At 42.2% G+C, this 22,402-nt stretch overlaps 1 protein-coding gene across 1 annotated transcript; it reads right to left on the bottom strand.

Annotated features, from left to right (window-relative positions):
• Window positions 1-19,743: 19,743 nt before the first annotated feature.
• On the bottom strand, window positions 19,744-21,944 carry LOC146059065 (uncharacterized). The gene is made up of 2 exons (XM_083171201.1): window positions 21,144-21,944; window positions 19,744-20,595 (listed from the first exon to the last, which is right to left on the bottom strand). The coding sequence occupies exons 1-2, from the start codon at window positions 21,778-21,780 to the stop codon at window positions 20,174-20,176; spliced, it is 1,059 nt and encodes a 352-aa protein (XP_083027327.1). The 5' UTR covers window positions 21,781-21,944; the 3' UTR covers window positions 19,744-20,173.
• Between the last annotated feature and the right edge of the window lie 458 nt (window positions 21,945-22,402).

Raw genomic sequence — 22,402 nt, 5'->3', positions numbered from 1 at the left:
GTAACAGGACTATTTAGAGTCCAAAGAGACCACCAAGGAGGTAACTAGGCCAAAAACAAGTTAAAGACTTCAATTTTACATGACAAGGAATGTAATGTTTATAAATAAATTAGAAATGTAAGTGTCCCCTGACAATCTGCCAATGGATTTTACATACCTGCTGTAAAACAGCAGGATTAAAGCTAGGGTTGACTTCACAGGTACATGCTTATGTTAATTTAAACAAGGTAGCTGGGCTGTTGTGAGATTTTTAATGCACTTGAGATCATGTTTTAACTAAATGTTCACTTATCAACAATTCTCTGTGTATCTGGTGTACAGCCAAACAGAAACACAGCATCTTGTAGTTCAGAAAAACAATTCAGTGTTTAAAAATAATTTTTCTTTAATGTGAAATGCAGAGTGTTTTTTCTCTGGAATGAGCTTATGTACTTACAGTATAGGTCAATAAAACACTTATTTACTTACTTCTTGTAAGCCAATTGCCAGTAAAATAGAGAAATGACTATATTCCATACTGCAATGTCAAAAAAGATTATTTCATAGATTTCTGTACTGCTGGATTTACATGGCAGCTTAATGGTCTGTTTAAATTGGCGTTTTAAGAAGGTCAAGTGTGAGCACAATAATGCATGGTGCCTGGGGGGTAAATTTACTAAAATTGGAGTTCTATTGAAGATGGAATGTTGCCAATAGCAACCTATAGGATTCTATTATCTTCTAGAAGGTGCTAAATAAATTAGAAGTAAAATCCGATTGGGTGCTATGGGCAACATCTGATCTTGAATAGAACTTGAATCTTAGTAAATTTACCCCTACGTGCTCAGCTTTTCCTGATGCTTAAAACACAGTCCTTAGTGATAATTCTCTGGCCTTCATTCAACCATATCCCGTCGACTGATCGACAATGACTTAATGACTTAATGGTCGACCGTAACTAGTTAGATGCGTAAAAATGGTCAGCAAACACTAGATCAACAATGAAAGAAGTTTGACAGGTGTCGACATAAAAAGGGTCAACACTGACAAGGCCAACGTGAGTTTTTCATAGTTTAAAAGAAAAAATGACTTGCTTATTCTTTACTATGCCAGTGGAGGAATAATATTGTGTGCCAAGCGCAGCGAGACACCATGCCCGAAGCGTGCAAGCAGACTCAGTACACTTAGAAGATGTCCATGTCGAGCTTTGTCTACATTGACACCAAAAATAAAGGAAATTTTTTGTTGACCTTTTTACTGTCAACCACATTCCTGTAGCGCTTTTGCTTGTGTCGACTACTTTGTTACTATTGATGTAGACGCTGACGACTGTTTTTAGGCATCTTACCATTATGGGCCACCCAAGTCATTGTCGATCTAGACATCGACGATCTTCTATACCATAACACATTCAACTGCCCATAAGATCTTTAGATAATTATTTTGACAATTTTAATGTGATAGGTAATAGTGGTGCCCTTTCCACTCCTCAGTTGGCAGCCTCAGTAGACATTGAAGAACTAATATTTAATATTGCTTAATGTATAATATTCCACCCAAATTATTTTACTATTGACAGCAATCAGTCAATGAGCATTGGCACGTGCGGGGGGGGGGGGGGGGGGTGGTTTCTGAGTGGTTAGAAGCCTCTTCAGCCTACTGATCACAATTGGATCCCTGCCCTCACTGTACAATGCCACAATTTGTGGATGTCAGATTGGTTCTGCCCCCTCACCTGCACAGGCTCTCTATAGAGATAGAACCCCCATAATACTTATTTTTGGGCCTGTCTTCCAGGGGCAAACGCAGGATTTTCAGAAGGGGGTTTCCAGAGGGGCGGAGCAAAGTACGGAGATGGACACTTAGGTGACCCAGTATATGTTTTGATGTCCCGCGGGTGGTAGGGGGTATTATATCAACCGCTCAGCATATAGGGCCTGGATCAGTAATTTCCACTAATTACCCCTTTACTGCACAGATGGTGGGAGATGATGTGGGAGAAGGGGGCATTGGGCTGAATGAAGGGGCCCTTATACATAACTTCCAGGGTGGTAGGGGATGTTTAATATGCAGAGGAGGGGTGTATAGTGGAGTGGGGTTATTATTCATAATTTTCTGGTGGGAGGACAACTTGCTTGACTGCAGATATCTCCAGTTCCCAGAAATAGATTTCTTAGATTTTAATGGAATTAAAAACTAGAGAATCCCACCTACCAAATGGTACTGGGGACAAGGGGATCAGAGTTCAGGAGGCAGAGCAATCTGTCAAGGAGTATATAAAACTACATACCAGGTGTGTGGAGCTGGAGCAGTAACCAGCTGCTTGAAGGCTGATATCTCTGGTTCTGGGAACAGTAGAGACAAGCTACTAGTGTCCTTCAAAGGGGGAGAGTCCCCGATTTTGAAATATATCCTCAGAAAAACTCTATGTCAGACAGAACCTGAAATATCTGACTGGGAACAGCAATAACCAGGCTTGGATGGGGACCACTGCTTTGAAGTCAGATATCTCCGGTTCCCAAGGTCCGATTTTAAAAATTCTTGTACTCTTGGAAAGAGGGGACCCTCAGCTTTCAGAAAATGGCCCTTAGACTCCTGGGGGGTTTCTGGGTACTCGGAAACTCCCCCCTGAGTGCGCTACTGTCTTCCGTTTATGAAAAAATAGCTGTTAAGGAAACGAGTACTGCAAAACATTATGGTAAAGCTGCCCGTTCTACCAAAGTACTGAACATTTTTGCTCACCACTTTATTCTCATTGGACGACCCTCTCACATCTTCTTCTGAAACCTTGTACAATATTGTACAACCGTGGTTTTCAGCAAGGGCTATGAAACTAATCATGAAGCCTAGGGAAATACAGCTGCACAGGGGAGTCATCAGGTTTCTGTTACAGGCGGAGCTATGAAGCTCTGCACCTTCTCCAAGCAGTAATGCAGCTTTAAGTTCTCATTTAAAATGCCTCATTAATTGGTAATACATAAAATACATAACATTACTGAAGTACCCCATTTGCAGCTCAAAACTAGGATTAAGGGCTTTATTCAGAGAGAGAGAGAGAGAGAGAGAGAGAGAGAGAGAGAGAGAGAGAGAGATACTGCTTGCAACTGTTTATTTAGAAAATATGCTAACAAAAAAATATAGAATTTAAACAGAGATGTCCAATGACACTATCTACGATCCATCGCTTCCATACAAATATGCAAAATTGGTTGCACCATTAGGCTTCTGAGTAACCCATACTCTCCAACATCTGAATAGCAAAAACTGGTACAAATTTGTAAAGGGGTGTGGCCACAGGTAAAGGGACGTGGCCATGCCCTCTTTCCTATACTTACAATGGGCAGTTGGAGAGCCAAAAAAGGAACAGGCCATAAAGAAATGGTACTGCACCTGCCAAAAAAAGGTACATTTGGAGGCAAGCTGCTGGAGCCATTACAGCTGTGTACAAATTTGCAGTCACTGACTGCAATACAACCACAAAATGCCCATGACATGCCAGTGTTTAACTACCCTCTCCTCCTTCTCACCTCCAATAAAGACTCAATGCCTGTCATTCAGATTGCGAACAGATTTTCACTACCGATCTTAAGACCGTTGCAGCACACACAGTGCGACTCAGAGGCATGCTCAGTACTACAATAAATGCTGAACTACAGCATTGCAAATACTTTGTGTCCACCTCTGAGTCTCTGTATATATTGTTTGTACACATAGACCCTGATTCTAATTGACTCAGTAAGCTGTGAAGCTCACAGCTTACTGAGTCCTTCTAACGCCGCCCCGGGGATTATCTGCTCCGCCGCTGCTGTTTCCTTTCTCAACCATGCGAGGGGATGTGTCACTAAGACACATCTTCCCGCAGCCATAAAAATCATTCGATGGTCGGCGACCATCAAATGATTTCTCCAGGGCTCGCAAATATACGTCAGTGGAGACGGACTTATATATGCTGGCTTCCGGTGGAAGACAGAGCAGTCGGCTGATGTCATGTCAGCCGCCCACTCCCAGCACACCTCGTCCTGCCCACAATCCCATGGGAACACCCAGCGTTTTCATAGGGACACTCATGAAACAGTGGGCATTCCCATGGGCAACATCAGACTCTGCTGCCCCAATCCCACAGCTCTCATCGCTCCGTGCGAACGGCTCGGCAACTATGCAAGTCCCCTAAGCCGTTCGCCCATGGACCCAGCACATGCACATAAATCATTATGCGCATGCGTACAACAAAAACATCGGGACTGAATTAATCAGAATCACCTCCATAATACCGACTATGTAGAGTTCTTGTAAAAGCTGTAAATATTTATATTTTTCAGGTTATCTGATTGGTCATTTTTGCTTTGGCATAAAATCTGCTCTATATTTAGAACTACATATAATTTTATGTTGACAGATCTAAATACTCCCCTTCAGCAGCATTGTCATGATGACCATTGCTAATAATGTCTCCATAATTACTCGTATAGGATATAAATGTCTTCTGTGGATTTTCTTCCGGTAATTTTATTTCAGTCAGTTATCATGTACAGTAGTGGAGCAGTCTCTACTTATTACTGAGTTCTAATTGGTTTATAATGTAACCAGGAAGCAGACATGATACCAGCCCCTCATTATTTATACAACAGTGTATGCAAATCAGACAGAAATAAATGTTTGGCGCCAGCTGGCCAAATGCACAATTTAGAACTCTTTTTCTTTTCTTTGTTCCTTGATGCTCGGTAAATGAGCTGCAGAACTCCACTCTACACACAATTCAATTTTACAGGCCTATTATCTGAGATATAATGTGGAGGTTAAATATATCAGGGCAGCCATTATGTGAAAATAATTAACAGTAATGAATAATGCACTAATTCTACTGATGAGAGATGGTTATATGTGTAATGAAGTGTTGGAACACCACTGACAAATGAAATTACACATATTTAAACACTGTTTTATGATATTACTTTGCTGTTATAATTTCCTTTACCTACAATGAGCCACTTTCATTATGACCATTATCTTGACAGCGCTAAAGAATGAAATACTGAAAGTTAATGTGACAGCGATTAGTCAGTCTGAAGATCCATCATAGACACTAGCACAGAGCGAAATAAGCAGGAAAAAGGTCCTCTATACTTTACTGCTACAGACATGAGAAGAATGATATCATCAACATCACTTCAATATTAAATGGGTAGAATTATCTTGTCATGTAGTTATAGCCCCTGAAGTACTACTTATTTGTCCCTTCCACAGAAAGGTCAGCCCTTCTTATCCATTCATAACAACATATTGAAAGATTTCTTGAATTAGTGATAATGGCTGGCAAGAAGTCTGAGAATAATTAAACATGCTTAACTTTTTCAAACACAAAGTTTTTTTTTTTAATTTTTGAACAAAATTTTCGGTACTTGTTTAGTTTCACGGCGGCAGATGCAATATCGCATGCAATGTGATCGCATGCAATTTCATCCGATTTTGTACCTGTTCATAACCCCACTATCCACTACGCATGGAGTTGATTTTATATAGTGTGGCAAGCCCGAAGCGTGGCGAGCGTAGCGAGCCCCGCGAGGGGACGCTGATTAGTTTACATGTGCTTTACATGCGCTTTACATGCGCTCACCATGGAATACATGTGAAGTAATCAGCGTCCCCTCACGGGGCTCGCTACGCTTCGGGCTCGCAACACATATAAAATCAACTCCATGCATAGTGGGGTTATGAACAGGTACAAAATCAGATGAAATCGCATGCGATCGCATGCGATCGCATGCAATCGCATGCGATATATCTGCCGCTGTGAAACTAAACAAGTACCAAATTTTCAACTATGGCATAAACATTGCAAATGAGTTTTTGAAATACAGTATAGGAGGGGAATTCAATTATATGTAGAAGGATGGGAGCCTTTGGGCTTTAACGACTGGGGCTCAGTTAGAACCCCTATTCGTGGCCGGTAAATATACCGCTCAGATTCAAAAGAAAAAACTGTTAACTTAGCCTGCTAAACTGCCTTCTGGACTAAATGAATAGCCCCACTGCGTCAATTACCTCACGCTAAACTACCACAGCTAATTGATTTTTCCCAATAATCAGTTTAAGAAAGACTGATCACTTCCCCCTTTATAACTTTTGCTTCATGATTAGAACCCAAACATATGAGGACCTCAATCATATTGTCGAACAAATTTAATCTATATTTTATTCAATAAATCACACACTTTTTTGCAGTATTTTAAGATGAAAAGCATGTTAACATTTTTAAATAAATGTTTATTCATATTTTTATATAATAAACATTGTACACATACAAGTAGGTAATAGCGGGGGTTACAGATATAGTGAAGTAGGTCTTGGCTATTGTACAGAAAGAAACTGTAAATTATTTGATTTTCAAGACCTGAAGTAATAATAATAATAATAATAATAATGATAATAAAGTCCAGTCAATCTGTTGAACACATATCAAATCCTGCTTAAACAATAATATCTTAACATATAAGCAAATAACTGAAAAATAAGGCACGAGAGAAAGTAGAAGAGAGACGAGAAAGAGGGGGGTGGGGTTGCGTGGCCTTCCTATTGTTTATTCAAAACTCCCAAAGAGAAGATTGTTGTCAATCCATAGTTAAACATACACATTCACTAAGTAGGTTTGAGAGGACTTGAAATCAAGCCAGGAAAACCAACTAGCCGTATATCCCTGTTGGCATTCTGGTGTCACGTGTAACTCTTCCATAGTCATATACATATCCCATTCCCAAGGATCAATTTTAGAAATAATACAATTTAATCTTAACAGTTATCAATCGTCTTTAGAAGGCTGTGCCCCACCCGGGAGACTTTTTGATATCCTCCCTTGGATATTTCCCTTTTTCGCATATAGTCATATACATGTCTATTCTACTAAACCACTCCTTCACAGTAGGTTAGGCAGTGCACCGGCAACGAACAGGGAAAAGCACTTTAGCTGCACTATTATGGAACTTTAATAGGGTTTTTTGAAGGTGGTCAGGAAACCTGCCACCAAATTAAGAAGCCAGAAAGCGGTCTCTGAAAGGACTTCAGGGCCCACAATCAACTAAGAGATGGAAATAACTGTCCCAAAAGAGGCAACATGAGCGACACTCCCACCAAATATGTAATGGGGAACCCGTTTCATTGCTACATCACCAACAAGTGTCTGGTACACCAGGGAACATTTTAGCAAGTGTCAAGGGGCACCTATACCAGCGTGATAAAACCTTGAACTGCTTTTCAATCATTAAATAACTAATCGAGCTAACAAAAGCGGCCTGAAAACTTTTTCCCAGTTCATCTCTGTTAAGTCAAGATGTAAGTCCTGTCCCCAATCTCTAGTGTATTTAGGGAGTTCTGGGAAATTATTTTCACTCAGGAATCCATAACATTTTGAGAAGATGTGTGTTGGGCAGGAAGAAACCAAGCACATGTCCTCGAAAACAGTTAGCGGTCTGATAAAAGAAGTGCACACTTTATTTCCCAGAACAAAATGCTTTAATTGAAGGTATTTTCGGATCTCTGATGGTGGGGTCCTACTCCACTGTTTTTGGGTCCCATCCCTAATACTGTCACTACAATGCCTGTTTGGGGGGCAGAAGAAAGAGTGAGTAAAGTGAGTAAAGTGAGAGACAAAGAGGGTGTCAGGGAAAGGGAGTGAGAAAACAAGGGCTCTGTGGAAATAGGGATTCCCTTTCTTTTTTCCATTAAGCCTTCTCTTTCTCGGTCCTCAAAAGAGAAAGGTGTGAGAGAGAGAGAGTGTCAGACAGAAAGGGGGAGTGCAAGCAGGAGTAAGACTGTCAGGGAAAGGGAGAGAGAAAGACAGGAGCATGTCAGAAAGAGAGAAAGAGACAGCTCCAGGAAGAGAGAGAGGGAGGTGGAGAGAGAGACTGTCAGAGAGGGAAAAAGAAGAAATAGAGAGAGGGGAAACATGGAGAAAGGAATAGAACTGGAGAGTCAAACAGAGGAGACAGAGATTAGGGGCAGAGCGATAAAGAGAGGTGGCAGAAGGAAGAGAAGAGGGGAGAGAGAAAGATAGGAGAGGGGGACAAAGGGAGAGAAAGGAGGAACAGCAGGGGAGAGAGAAAAGGGGACTGGGAGAGAGCAAAAAAAAAGGAAAGATGGAGAGGGGGAGGGGAAGATGACGAGGAAGTGAGGTGTTGGGGATCAAGATTATGTGGTGAGATGAAGGGACAAGGTACCATGATGAGATGATGGTGGTGTGGTGATGGGGGCGAGTGAGAGGTGGTGATGGGGCACAAGGGGGTGAGGTGATGGGGCACAAGAGGGTGTGTGGTGATGGGGCACAAGGGGGTGAGGTGATGGGGCACAAGAGGGTGTGTGGTGATGGGGCACAAGAGGGGGGTTGAGGTGATGGGGCACAAGAGGTTGTGTGGTGATGGGACACAAGAGGGTGTGTGGTGATGGGGCACAAGAGGGGGTGAGGTGATGGGGCACAAGATGGTGTGTGGTGATGGGGCATAAGAGGGTGTGAGATGATGGGGCACAAGAGGAGGTGTGGTGATGGGGCACAAGAGGGTGTGTGGTGGTGGGGCACAAGAGGGGGTGAGGTGATGGGGCACCAGAGGGTGTGTGGTGATGGGGCACAAGAGGGGTTGAGATGATGAGGCACAAGAGGGTGTGTGGTAATGGGCACAAGGGGGTGTGTGGTGATGGGCTATAGCTCTCATTACCCTTCTTTTCCAGGATACTGTCTCGGGCACTGAAGAGCTGTCTGTTCAATTCCATTTAATAAAATTTCTACTGCAGCAGGAGCAGAGGGGTAGGTTCATCCTATTCGCCCATAGGCAAGTTGGAATTTGGTGCCCCCACCCTTTAAAAAAATGTGTGACAACACCCGGTGGGTCTGAATCAGACTTACAAGATCCACTGGTCTGCAGAGTTAATCAGCATCCCATCCCACAGTCCTGCAGCAGCGGGTGCACCATTGCTTGCTGCAGTGCAGGCCGAGCAGTACCCAGCAAGAGATGTCTTGTCCTCTATACAAGGTGTTAGCAGGGATAGTGAGATTGAGCCGACTTACTATGTAGTGGGTGTGCAGCAAAGCTCTGTTGGAAGAGCTGCAGTCACACTTATCCAACTGTGAACCACACAGGTGTTGATATATATCTTTGCAGGTGCCCCTTTAGGACTTGGAGCCTGGAGGCAAGCGATGCAATTGCCTCTTGGCATTATGCCCATGAGCAGGAGACTTCTGTAGCAGATGCATCTGAGGAAGTAGTCTCAGATCAACATTGCAACAATTGGTTATGAATTACAATGGTTGAAGCTTATTCATGCTGACCAAAGAATCTGGACATTGGGGTCCAGGAAGTCTGCATCTGTCGACAAAGACCCTAAACCCATCTAGCCTAGGGGTCCTGTCACAAATGCTGCCAGGTGCTGCCCACACATGACGACATCTGTTAATGCCATCGCAAGACCCATTCTGTACATGTGCAGTACAGGTCTTGCACCTCTACAGACTCCCATACTATTTGTACTTAACCATCAGGTTCATGTAGAATTGTGAATTAGGTCCAGTGTACAGACATTTGTCTGAGTTATCCTGGTTATACTACTTAGCCGCCTGAGACTATTCCACACAGCCTTGGGTTATGGGAACTGGAGTGAAAAAAAAATGAGTACCCTCGAGAATAAGATTCCCCATTAATTTAAAATAATATTAGTATGGGCTAATGATTGTCTGAACAACTTTAGATGCTCTGTATTTTTGAGTACACCGGGGTAGCTCTGTATTTTTGAGTACACCGGGGTAGCTCTGTATTTTTGAGTACACCGGGGTAGATGTCGCAAACATTCGAGAGAGATAATTAGGAGCCAATTGGTTGATAAATCTTTGGTAAATCTCACCACAGTCCTTCAGGATGGGATTCTGTTAACAAGCTGTTAGAACCACAGAAACATAGAATGTGATGGTATATAAGAACCACGTGGCCCATCTAGTCTGCCTTAACACCATTATGTTGACTTTACACTTATACGATTTGAGCACTTTTCACCTGATTCCAAAGCATCGAGACAAGAAATCTGGTGAAAAGTGCCCAAATCATATGTGCCTAACCTCCGATTCTAATTCGATGCGTAGTCCTGTGTGCATCAGCTCAGAGACGGATATATTGTATGCAAAACGACTGCATACAATATATTACAAGTGATCCTGCCAACTGGGAGCCCAGCAGCTCCCCGGCGGTCTGTTGACCCAGTATCACATGTAAGGGAGCCATGTCATACCTTGCAGTAATGTATGGGTAACTTTACCTTGAAGTAAAATGCACCTACCTTTCAGATACAAAGCTTATCATACAGACAGGTGCTTGCTTGTAAGCTCCACCCAACTCTGTCCTATTCAGTATAGCCCCGATCAGGGGCATATATCCCAGAGGCAATGGAGTCACCTACCTCTGGGCTCCAAGCCCTGAAGGGGCACGTTCATTTACAGCAACACCTGTGTCTTTCACAATAGGATCCAAATGGGACTGCTGCTTTTCCAATAGAGCTCTATGGTGCAGTGGCATATTTAATTGGCTCTATCCCAGGAGCCCTGGTAACACATGCAATAGGGGACAGGTCAGCTCCAGTCTAATTGCACTCATCCTGTACTTCAGCAAGTGATGGTGCAGTCACTACTGCTGCTGGACTGTTAGATGAGACTCACTGTTGAACGCTGATTCTGAATGCTTGTGAGTCTGACCCTGTCCCACCGGCCATTCTCACATAGCAAAGCTGGAGCCCTGACAATTCTCTGTGGGCTCCAGGACACACACACATAATGTTTGCTATCCCTTTTTGTGAAGCACTGGGGGGGGGGGGGGGGCACCAAACTCCAAAAGGCACCAAACTCCAACTTGCCTCTAGGCGATTGGGATTAATTTACGCCTCTGGCACCGATAACATATTGAAACAAAACAGAGGGTTTTGTTGATAGCGCCAACAACAGCTGTCTTTCTGTTTTGGATTACTATTATTCTATTGAACATAATTATTTTTCAACTTGCAAGTGTATTTTAGAAACATGTTTATTATGGATTACATTGTGTTATGAAACCATTGCGCACAATCATGTGCAATAAGCTTTAAACAAAGGTACATTAATTTTAGATTCGTTCAGAAGTCGTGTGTGGTCAGGATTGATGAGAGAACAAAGGCACGGCAAAATAGGTCACTCAGTATTTTGGCACGTGAGTGGCTTCTGATTACAAAGTGTACAGATGGTGTTTGTTAGGTGTATGGTGCCAGTATGTCACAACTCATGTGTCATCGACACAAGGATTCATTGCAGGACTGCTAGGGAACTCACATTCTTGGCATTGTATTTGTGATCTATGTTCTCAATGCTAATAATGTTTGATAAAGCTGCCAGTCTGTCTGTCATCATAACAGAAGTTTTAAAGCAATTTAATATAACTACCATAATAATAATCTCAGGGTTATAAAAAGCTGGGCAGTGATAGATATATATCATTATTTGCTTATGAAACAAATATTGTCGTAATTATTTCCCTGCTTTGTGCTTTTTTCAGTGTTGTTGCTTTTGTTGTTTGTTTGTTGTTAAAAATGTATCTGATCAATGGTATGCAGTTCAGTCGACACTCTGAATAGGAACAGGAGGCCTGATTCATGTTTGTAAGCAGTGGCCTCCAAGTGGTAGCTAGGGGGAGCTGATCCGCTCAAAAGATCCCTCAAAAAATGGCTTCCATCTTGAGGATACAGATGCTACAGGTTCTAGTGGACCTCTAGCATCTGTCAGGGAAGTGCAGCACGTGTAGCACTACCCAGAAGTGCTGGTTTCTGTGAGCACTGGTGCGCCTGAGAGCACTAAACCCCTGGCCAGAGGCAGACTCACCATTGGTGCCACAGGTGCATTGAATCAGGGTCCTTGACAGTAGCGCACGGAGGGGGGGTTATGAGTACCCAGAAACACCCCCACTCCCAGGAGGCTAAGCACCCTAGGCTGAAAGCTGAGGGTCCTCTCTTTCCATGGGTACAAGAATTTTAAAAATTGGCTCTTGGGAACCAGAGATATCTGACTTCAAAGCAGTGGTCCCCATCCAAGCCTGTTAATTGTTCTTCCAAATCAGATATTTCAGGTTCTGTCTGACTTAGAGTTTTTCTGAGGGTATATTCCAAAAGCTGGGACTCTCCCCCTTTGATGGACACTAGCCCCTTGTCTCTACTGTTCCCAGAACCAGAGATATCAGCCTTCCAGCAGCTGGTTACTGCTCCAGCTCCACACACCTGGTATGTAGTTTTATATACTCATTGCAGATTGCTCTGCCTCCTGAAGTCTGATCTCCTAGTCCCCAATACCATTTGGTAGTTGGGATTCTCTAGTTTTTAATTCCATTAAAACCAATTAAATCTATTTCCGGGAACCGGAGATATCTGCAGTCAAGCAAACTGTCCTCCCACCAGAAAATTATGAATAATAAGCCCACTCCACTATACACCTCTCCTCTGCATATTAAACATCCTCTACCACCCTAGAAGTTATGTATCAGGGCCCCTTCATTCAGCCCAATGCCCCGTTCTCCCACCTCATCTCCCACCATCTGTGCAGTAAAGGACATCAAAGCTTCCGCTTAAAGCACCCCCCACCGCTGGAGGATCGGTAGGGGCCCCAATACATTGCTATGCCCAGGGGTCTACACTGCTGTTGACGCCCATGTATTTATATATATATATATATATGTATGTATGTATTTGGTCTATCTATAATACTTTAACTGACCCGGCATATACTGGGTCACCTAAGTTTCCATCTCCATGCTTTGCTCCGCCCCTCTGGAAACCCCCTTCTGAAAATCCTGCGTTTGCCCCTGCTTGAGAACTAAGGGGCCTATTGCTGCCTAAACCAGCAATGACTTCATAGGTTCTGGTAGAGGAGGCCCAAATTATATAACTAACATGAAACCCCTGGTAATGAACAGAAAGCCCCTGGCAACAAGCAAGAAACCCCTAGTGATGAGCATGTAAACCCAGGCAATGAGCATACATAAAAAATGTTAATTTATGTAAGGGGGGAGTTACACCGTTGCAGCGACACCGGTTAGGATTTCTCACCAACCTTTCCAGCTACTACCCACACCAACAGGAGATCCTGGGAATATCAACCCACTCATTTTACATCCGGACCGCCGTCCAATTTGGATACAATTACCCAGCAAAAAGGTAGAGGTCGAGGATACCAGCCCGCTATACTGCATCTTGCGGAGGGAGTCGGTTATTCAAGCCAACTTGGGCCGCTCCTGGACATTATATCTGGTCCTCCCTCCCTATTGCCCAATTGGGGACACCACCTCAGTTCCGTTTGGACTTGTGGGAACATCCAGGTTATTCAAACTCCTTGGTTGGTTGGTGAGATACGAACACATTTTATCCATGTCTTTTTAAAGTATTCATGTATTCTGGCTACATGTTATTTCCTATTTTAGAGTAATACATTTTTGTACTAGATCTAACCAATCTTCACTCATTTTTTTTACTACAGTAACTACCTTATTTTTACTGCACTCAGTGCTGCTCAAAAAACCCCTGTTTTCTGCTTTTGACTTTTGCAATTTTGCCATATTGTCCTATATAAGACCTGGGGGCATCGGGGTTGGAGTGGGCCTTACTCACTCCCTCGAATGGGGCTGCTATAGGTGAAGTCTATCACTGCATGCATCAATCGACCACTGGGAGAGACAACAGAGTCAGGTGTGGTGCATGGTCAGTCTCCTTCTGTATTTGCACACGGGGACTCCCAAGAGTCCTAACACTTACCTGTATATATTCTACTGAACCACAAGGGCTGCAGGGCATTTATGGAGGAGGTACCATTTCATCATAAGTCCTGGCATCCATCTCTCATAATGTGCATGCCAGCCCATGAACATGATGAAAGACCATCTTCAAATTGGTGAGAGGCATTTGTGTACACGAGTAGTACAAGCATGAGTTTTCATTTTATTATTTGTTTGAATTCATATTTACATTTTCAGTGTTTTAAATTTCAACTGCCCTTGCACTAGAGGGCTGTTACTGTAACTATTTTTCTTTATTTGTGAATAATTTGTATCACTATGTAAGTTACTGTGTATTGAACTGGTGAAATATATTGTATATTCCATTTAGAATACAATTAAAGAGGCCATTGTTTTAAAATGATACATACATGTAAGTAATTGCCATTTTGTGCGTACTATTGTGAATTAGCAACAATAAGATTGGTTGTACACTACAATGCCATTGGCATTTCATAAATGAGAAATGAAAGAAATATGTATTTAAATGACTTTATATATATACTTTGCCTATAGTATTTTACAGTGTCTCAAGATTTGTTTCCCTAAATGATTGACACAATGTTAAATAACATTTGTTTTCTGTAGGTCTTTCATTTTACTTGTTAAAAATACAATTTAGTCCAATTATCTGACAATGGAGTCCCTTAGTAATAAATCTAACATTCAAAAAAATCATTTCCAACAAATGACACCAATAAAATCAATCCCGGCGGTTCCCAACAGTAGAAACAAATAAATTACATATTATTGATACGCTCTGTGGGCTCAATTGTTATTTAAAAAGGCTAGAAGCGATTTGCAGTGCTACAATATGTTTATGTAGTCACATTACAAAAAAAAGTGCACACACAAGTATAAATGTACTTAACTACAAACAGGAACAATACACTAATGTTTAAAAATGTACATATTTGTTTCTAATTTAAACAGGGAAATGTAATAACATCTGAGATTGATGGAGGTGCAGGATACCGGCCAATATCAGCCTTTTTTTAAAGCGGCAATTATTTCCAAGGCAAAAGCATACCTTATACAGACTAGTAGCTTTAAAAAAAAAAAAGTCAGAGATCGATCTTAAGTATTTATTTATATTGAAGATACTTGTAACATTTAGCAATACAAATATCAATATAAATTATAATTAAAATATAATTCCCCAATCTTCCAACATTTCTCATTATTACAACCAAAATTTAAATGATGAAATACATTGCATCAGGGCAATTGTGGAATGTGATGAACTTGGGGACATTTACTATAGGTAACATGAATATTGTAATATGTTAATTTGACCTGTTTGGTGATTTCCACGCTCCCTCTCTTGAAAGGGCCGCTACCACTGACCATTGTTTGCATGCATATTGTGCAAGTGCCAGTCAAATTCCTCCCAGATGCACCCACGACATTATTGAAAGAAAAACTTTATTGGTTTTTTTAATGCACAATTCCTGGCTTTCAGAGCTGCCAGCCAGGGACAATGCGATTCATGTGACAATGACAGCGACAACTGTCAAAATTAATAACTGCACATTGTTATATTTACCTGCACATTTGCATGTTATCTTAAAGATAGCAGCGCTGATAATGACATATGCTCCAATCATTTACCACACAACCCTACAATAATACACAGGGGACAATGGAAACTACATCACATAACATGCACAGTTACCAGTAAACCCCTATATAATTTTACACCAAGGACTGTCCCCACATCTATACACATCAATGTTATGATGGTGTGGAATATTATGTAGATGTTCAAAAGGTCAACATGTAATAGGTCTACATGAATTTCAACATGTTGCTACTGTATGCTCATTGACCATGGCCACATGCAGCATGTTGACACTTATGTACAGATCCATCCGTTTCTACTGAAGCCATGTTACATTCTAAAGCCATCGCCGGATTAACAGTGGGCCTGATGGAGCTACAGGGGAGTGGTTTTCTCTCCCACCACACAGAAAAATGCACACCAGAAAATGCAGTCTTCGGGTAAGTTTGGCTCAGTCTGTGTGAAGTTTGGCTCATTCCATGTGGCATAATGTGTAAGAAACAAGTACAGTATAAGGGGGCTACTATTGTGTTGGGGTATATTTGTGTTGGGCTTATTTGCATAGGCGGTATATGGTGTGGTAAAGTTAGGTGACCACATAAAGGGCCTTATTTTGGTTCACTCTTTCTGACAAAATCCTTCTTAGATGGACAAAACCATGTGCACTACAGGGGGGCAGATGTTACTTGTGCAGAGAGAATTAGATTTGGGTGGGGTTTTACTTCAAATTGAGATCTATATTGAAGTGTAAAAATAAAGCAGCCAGTATTTTCCCTGCACAGAAACAAAATTACTCACCCAAATCTAATTCTCTCTGCACATGTTACATCTGCCCCCCTGCAATGCACATGGTTTTGTCCATCTAAGAAGGATTTTGTCAGAAAGAATGAACCAAAATAAGGCCCAAAAGGTGCTGAAATGTTGTCTACCAAGTTTTGGCTTTCAGTATTTTTTTATGACTGGAGTGCCGCCTCACCCCGCAAGCATCTTAGGACATCGGCGTCCTGCGGGTACACCTTTGCAGGGCACCTGTCAATATATCTCCCTGCATCCTGTGAGTGTCGGAATTTATAATTTATATATATGTATAAACTGCACCAGCACTTTTCTTAATAAATTTGGAGCTTTATGTGTGCCGTCTACTTTCCTGCGACCGTATACAATGGACTCACCCCTAAGGGGGTGACCCAGATTTGGAGGGAGTGTGCATATATATCATCCAATTCTCTCAGTACTGGCGATACATGATCAGCACTGAAGCCCAAAGTCTGCAGCCGCTGCTGGAAGGCAACTATATTCTATTTTTCCTCTTTTCTGTGTCAGGCCCTTTTCCAGCACACACACACACACACACACACACACACACACCTATATATTAGTTGAAAGTATTTACACAAATAGAGACGCACCCATGAGCAGACCACCCAACCAGAACACTGGTCACACCCCCACATTATTAGGTGCTGGCCACAACCCCTATTATTGTGCATAATAGGCCCTTGATCATTTTCAACTCCAGGCCCATTTAGACCTTAATCTGGCACTGTCTAAGCATATGCATATTATTGTACTTCCGCCAAAGGGTGCTAGTGTGGACACATCAGTATTCATCTCTGAGTCAGATTCTTGGTGACTGAATACTAGTTATGGAAAGTCTGTGTGGGCACGTGTCAGCTGTCCAGAAAAATGCAGAAATGGTATGTAAAGTACGGTACTGAAAAATACAGCTAGAATGAAATGAGCAGATCAAGTAAGTGCAATAATTGGAGAGGGAATGAATTGGGACTGATAAGAGCACAGCTACAGTAGGTACAAAATAGTAGTTTCTTTAGAAATATATCTAATAAGAAAACGAAAAGGAGCAGTCAGGGAGAGAGAGAGGTTTGGGCAGAGTTAATTATGGTTGGTGATAGAGAGCCTGAGGAAAATGAATAGAAGCAGGAACAAGGGAGTTATTGATTCAAAGTACAATGTACAATGTCTGACTACTAGTGGTTTCCTCAGTGGTAACACAGATATCTTGTTCTCTGTTTATAAGAACATTTCACAAGTATTCCTTTAAGGTTACTGTACAAGGTTTCTATTGATATATGAATGTTACTAGAGATTTGGGCTAGTAATGTAGTCATAATACAGTTATGGGCATATGCTTTCTATCTTGTTTCACTTCTCCATATTAAAAAAAACTATTTTTACATTTATTGTTTTAGCTGGTGCATGGTCATCGTAGATCATGATAACATATTCTTTAATATTCTGGAAGTTTTGGTAAAGATGATTTAGGGATCTATGTACTAAGCCTTGGAGAGAGAAGTGGTAATATATATTATCTTCTAGAAGGTGCTAAATAAATAAGAAGTCGATTCTGATTCGTTGCCCATAGCGACATCCCATGTGAAACAAAATTCCCTTCTTAGTAAATTCCCCCAATGTACAGTAGGAGCAAGTTTCATCTTTGCTCCTTTGGCCATGGCTAGCCATGGCTATTCTATTGTTCTCAGCTGCAATACGTATTGTATTGCAGCTGAGAACAATAGAATAGCCATGGCTAGCCATGGCTAGCCATGACCAAAGGAGCAAAGATGAAACTTGCTCCTACTGTATATCTACATCTATCTAAAAGAGAAAAAGACAAAAGATAAAAAATAAAAAAACATGGGCTGATGTGGGGGGGGGGGGAGATTGGTGGGAAGGGGATTATTTGATATGACAAAATGATATCAAGTAATTTAAGTATTGTGCGCATACTTCTTTTTTCCTCTTAAGTGGTCATGTTTGAATCCCAGTGGAAAAGGAGCTTAAGGTACCCTGATTAAAAGATTGCCACTTGGCGATGGGCTATATAATTTGGTCATTTCAAACCCTTTCCGAATATGTTCTAAAGTTACAGTGTCTAATCTTTCATTGTATAAACTCCACTTCTAATAAAAACAAATAATACCTTTCTCAATATCATGTAAGGTAGCCATAAAATCAAAGTACAACATTTCTGAAGTCAGTTCGATTTAACCATACCCAAATGTTAAGGGATAGGCGCAGAGCTGGGGGGTTTGCAACTGTCCAAAATCCTAATATTACCTTAGTCACACACATATTCAAAAAGGTTTACTGTCCTTATAATGTCCGTATGGGATAATGTCCTAATGTTGGACTGGACATAAGTTTCAATAATCAAAGTTACAACATAACATCGCCAATGGTAGCCTTAATCCTATTGCCGAATTGATAAATGAGAGTGCATTTTACCCAAATTAATAGATACATGAAAGTGCATATTTTCTCCCAATAAGGGTGATAAAAAACCTAAAACCATGGTATATTTACACTTAAAGCACAGCAATGTCTCTGCCCATGAGACATGTAGGTTATTTTAAAGTTTTAGAATGCAAATGATATATTGTAAGCATTTCATAGCATTTAGTTAATGTATGGTTGCTATACAAACCCTCAAATCCATCTTCCATGAGTTGGTAAACCTCACTCAAATTTTATCTGCTGAGCCTTGTGACATACATGCACTCAGGCCTTATATCATCTCATGCCCAAGGAACATATAAAGGCAATTTATTGATCTGTCTCTGTTGATGAAGAAATCACAACTGAGAGACACTAATACCCCTTTTCCACTTGCAGTCCCGGGTCAGACCCGGGAATGTGTACCAGGATGCTTCCCGGGACACTACCCGGGAATGTACCCTTTCACACTGCATTCAGACCCGGGATCGACCCGGGACAGCCCCATTCATACTGATCCCGGGAAATCACTGCAAATACCATATGAAATGGTCATTTTAACTAAAAAAAAAGTGATGACAAGGGTGTTTAAAATTATAATTTTTTTATTTGGTTTAGCACCTTTGGATTGTAGGTGCAATTTTTATTTGCCTTTCCTTTTGCCTTTGTATAGACACTACAATAAAACAATAAAACAATAAAGAAACCCTGCTCCACCTGTACCACCCCCATCCCAACCGCCCCCGCCCCAATCCCCCCATACCAACCCCCCGTCCAAACCGCCCCCATCCCAACCTCCCTCGTCCCAACCCCCCCCATCCCAAACAAGAATTGCTTGAAGCTTAGCATTTCAAGCTAACCGAATGCACAACCAGTTGTGCATTAACACTTTAGTCAGGCATGTCCGACGTTGGCCCTCCAGGTGTTTTGAGGCTGCACATCCCAGTATGCTTTGCAATAGTTTTAGCATTCTCTAATAGCAACACTGTGGCGGAGCATGCCGGGATGTGTGGTTTCGGAGCGTCTGGAGGGCCAACGTTGGACATGCCTGCTTTAAGTGCAAAACAATGAACTACAGGTACATAAACGCATGCCCTCCAACATGGCCCATTCCATTGGGTACAAAATGCTCTGTTTCTGGACTTTCCTGCCAGTGGCAGTTGCAGAGTTGGAGCTGCAGCACAATCCAATGTTCAAAAAGGGGAGCCACACCTAATGCCACTCCAAACATCACTGTCCTGGACTCACTGACAGTTGATGTGACCCCCCTCTTTGAATTGTGGACTATGCTGGAGTCCAACCTCTGTAACTGCCACTGGCAGGGAAGTCCAGGAGCAGAACATTTTGTACCTAATGGAGTGGGTCATGTTGGAGGGTATGTAAACACTGAGGTAAACTGGTGCCTAAGCACTTTAAGTGCAACACAAAATGTACTAGTAGTGCATAAACAACGAGGTAAACTAGTGCCGAGGCACTTTAAGTGCAAAACAATGAACTACAGGTACATAAACACTGAGGTAAACTAGTGCCGAGGCACTTTAAGTGCAAAACAAACAAAAAAAATTAAATAAATGTGCCTATAGCTTTAAGACAAATTGCGAAAAACTGAAAACTCTGAGGTTTGCTCATTTGCAGCATTGCTTGAACCAAAGTATGGTCCATGATTATATGTGGAATAACCCGGTTCAGGGTATTGTGAGCTGTGGTGTTGGCTTGGAGCTTTTGGATTATTGAACAAACGTTCCAGGAACGCCATGTTCATTTGCTGCAATTCCCTATGACGCTCAAGAGCCTCTCTATTCATGCGTTCCTGCATTGACAGGATTTTAGAAAGAAATGAGTCCTGCATTTCACGCTCGGCCTCTAAAAATTTGTCGATCCTTGCATTCTCCTGTGTGGACATAGCATTGTCCATTTCTCGGAGTTCTTCAACAAGGGCACTTGTCATGGCTCTAGCTGCTTGCCCCGCTTTGTTCATTTTCTTCGTTCTAGGTGGAACGTTGTAAACTGTAAAGATAAGATATAAATTGAAAATGACCATACATAAAAATAGCAGCTTTGGAAACTATTTAATCAGTGGCGTAACTAGAAACATGTGGGCCCCATAGCAAAAGTTTGTAAGGGCCCCTATTTCTCACCTAATGCTAAAAAATGCATAAAGCTAAAGCATATAATAATTTGACAGGCAAAATGGGCCCCTCTTAGCTCTGGGCCCCATAGCAGCTGCACCCCCCGCACCCATGGTAGTTACGCCCTTGTACACACTGCTTAACACTGCGACATCACTGCAGGTTATACTTTGATAACTGTATATTATGTCACCCCCCCCTTACCCTGTAAACCCCCTTCCCACAGCCTACAAGTACCATCATGCCTTGCCACAGTTTTGCTATTAGGTAATGCTTAAACAGTGCCAAGGCATACTGGGATATGTAGTTCCACAACTGCTGGAGGACCACTATTTGGTCATGCTGTGCATAACCCTATGCTCCACCTCCACCCCACCCCCAACCTAACCCTATAGTGTGCTATGTGTCTTTAAAAAATAAACTTACTGTTTCTCTGCAAAGTTGGGGAGACGGCACTTTGTGGAAACCCACTGTCACTGGTCGCAGCTTCCACGACCTCTTCAACGGCGACGGATATGCTGCCATCAGGGCTGGGCAGGTGGGTGGATGTTTCATGCTCACTACAATCAGGTGTGTCCTCAATTAGCAGGGGTGATGAGTGACAGACTTCACTTGTCTGTGTATCTTCAGGGCCTTGGCTGGTTTCTGCAGCAATGTACTTTGAACTTGAAGACAGACTCACAGGATTGCAGAGAGCTGTGTGCCCGAAGACGGTTGCGCAGATATCATAATATTCCCACTCGATGCGGCCAGCCCCACTCTTTTTACGGTTGTTGTCATGCACCTTCATGAACTTCTTTCTCAGGGTCTTCAGTTTATTGACAACTTGCTGTTGTGTCCGGATCATGCCTCTGGCTTCAAGCAGCTTTGATATGTTTTTATAAACCACGGCATCTTTTACTGTGCCAGTAATTTGGCGCTTTATCTCCTCCTCACCCCTTATGCTCAGGAGCTCTCTCACTTCCTGGTCCGTCCAGTTTGCCATGATGCCCGTCTGCTCCGATCTGCGCATGTCCAGGGCTTCTCTTCCGCTTTCCAGTGCGATTAAAGATGACATCAGCATTGTGAGCCCAAACAAAGCTCCAATCAGCAGCTTTTTTAAAGTCCCGTGTACCCGATCCCGGGTACGGGACCATTCACACTGGCCGCATCCCGTGTCGATTCCGGGTCCTACCCAGGTCAGGACCTGGGTAGAGATCCCGGAATGCTGAACACGGGATATCCCTCAAAGACCCTTTCACACTGCACTAAATCCCGGGTTGATGCGCGTTCATGTGCAAAAACCAGGGATATTTTTGCAAGTGGAAAAGGGGTATAAATGTAATGACTGATCTGTAAATACATATAGAAATGTGAATGAAGGAGAGCATATTTTTCACACAGTATTGAGAATGATAACATGGTTCCTCTAGAGCAGGACTGGGCAACACCGGCCCTCCAGATGTTAGTGAACTACACATCCCAGCATGCCTTGCATCAGTTTCAGCATGGCCACATAGCAAAACTAATGCAAAGCATCCTGGGATGTGTAGTTCACTAACATCTGGAGGGCCGGAGTTGCCCAGCCCTGCTCTAGAGTCAAATATACTTTAAATAGCTGAATTGTTTTTTTTGCTACAGTTCAAGAAAAAATGGTTCTCTAAATCAGGCTGGATTATCTGGGACCATGAAGGGAGAGTTGACCA

The sequence above is a fragment of the Crinia signifera genome, chromosome 2 (assembly GCF_055691185.1).
Source record: "Crinia signifera chromosome 2, ASM5569118v1, whole genome shotgun sequence".
Lineage (NCBI taxonomy): Eukaryota > Metazoa > Chordata > Amphibia > Anura > Myobatrachidae > Crinia > Crinia signifera.
The sequence above is the reverse complement of the archived record's forward strand: the minus strand, read 5'-3'. Positions and strand labels throughout refer to the sequence as shown.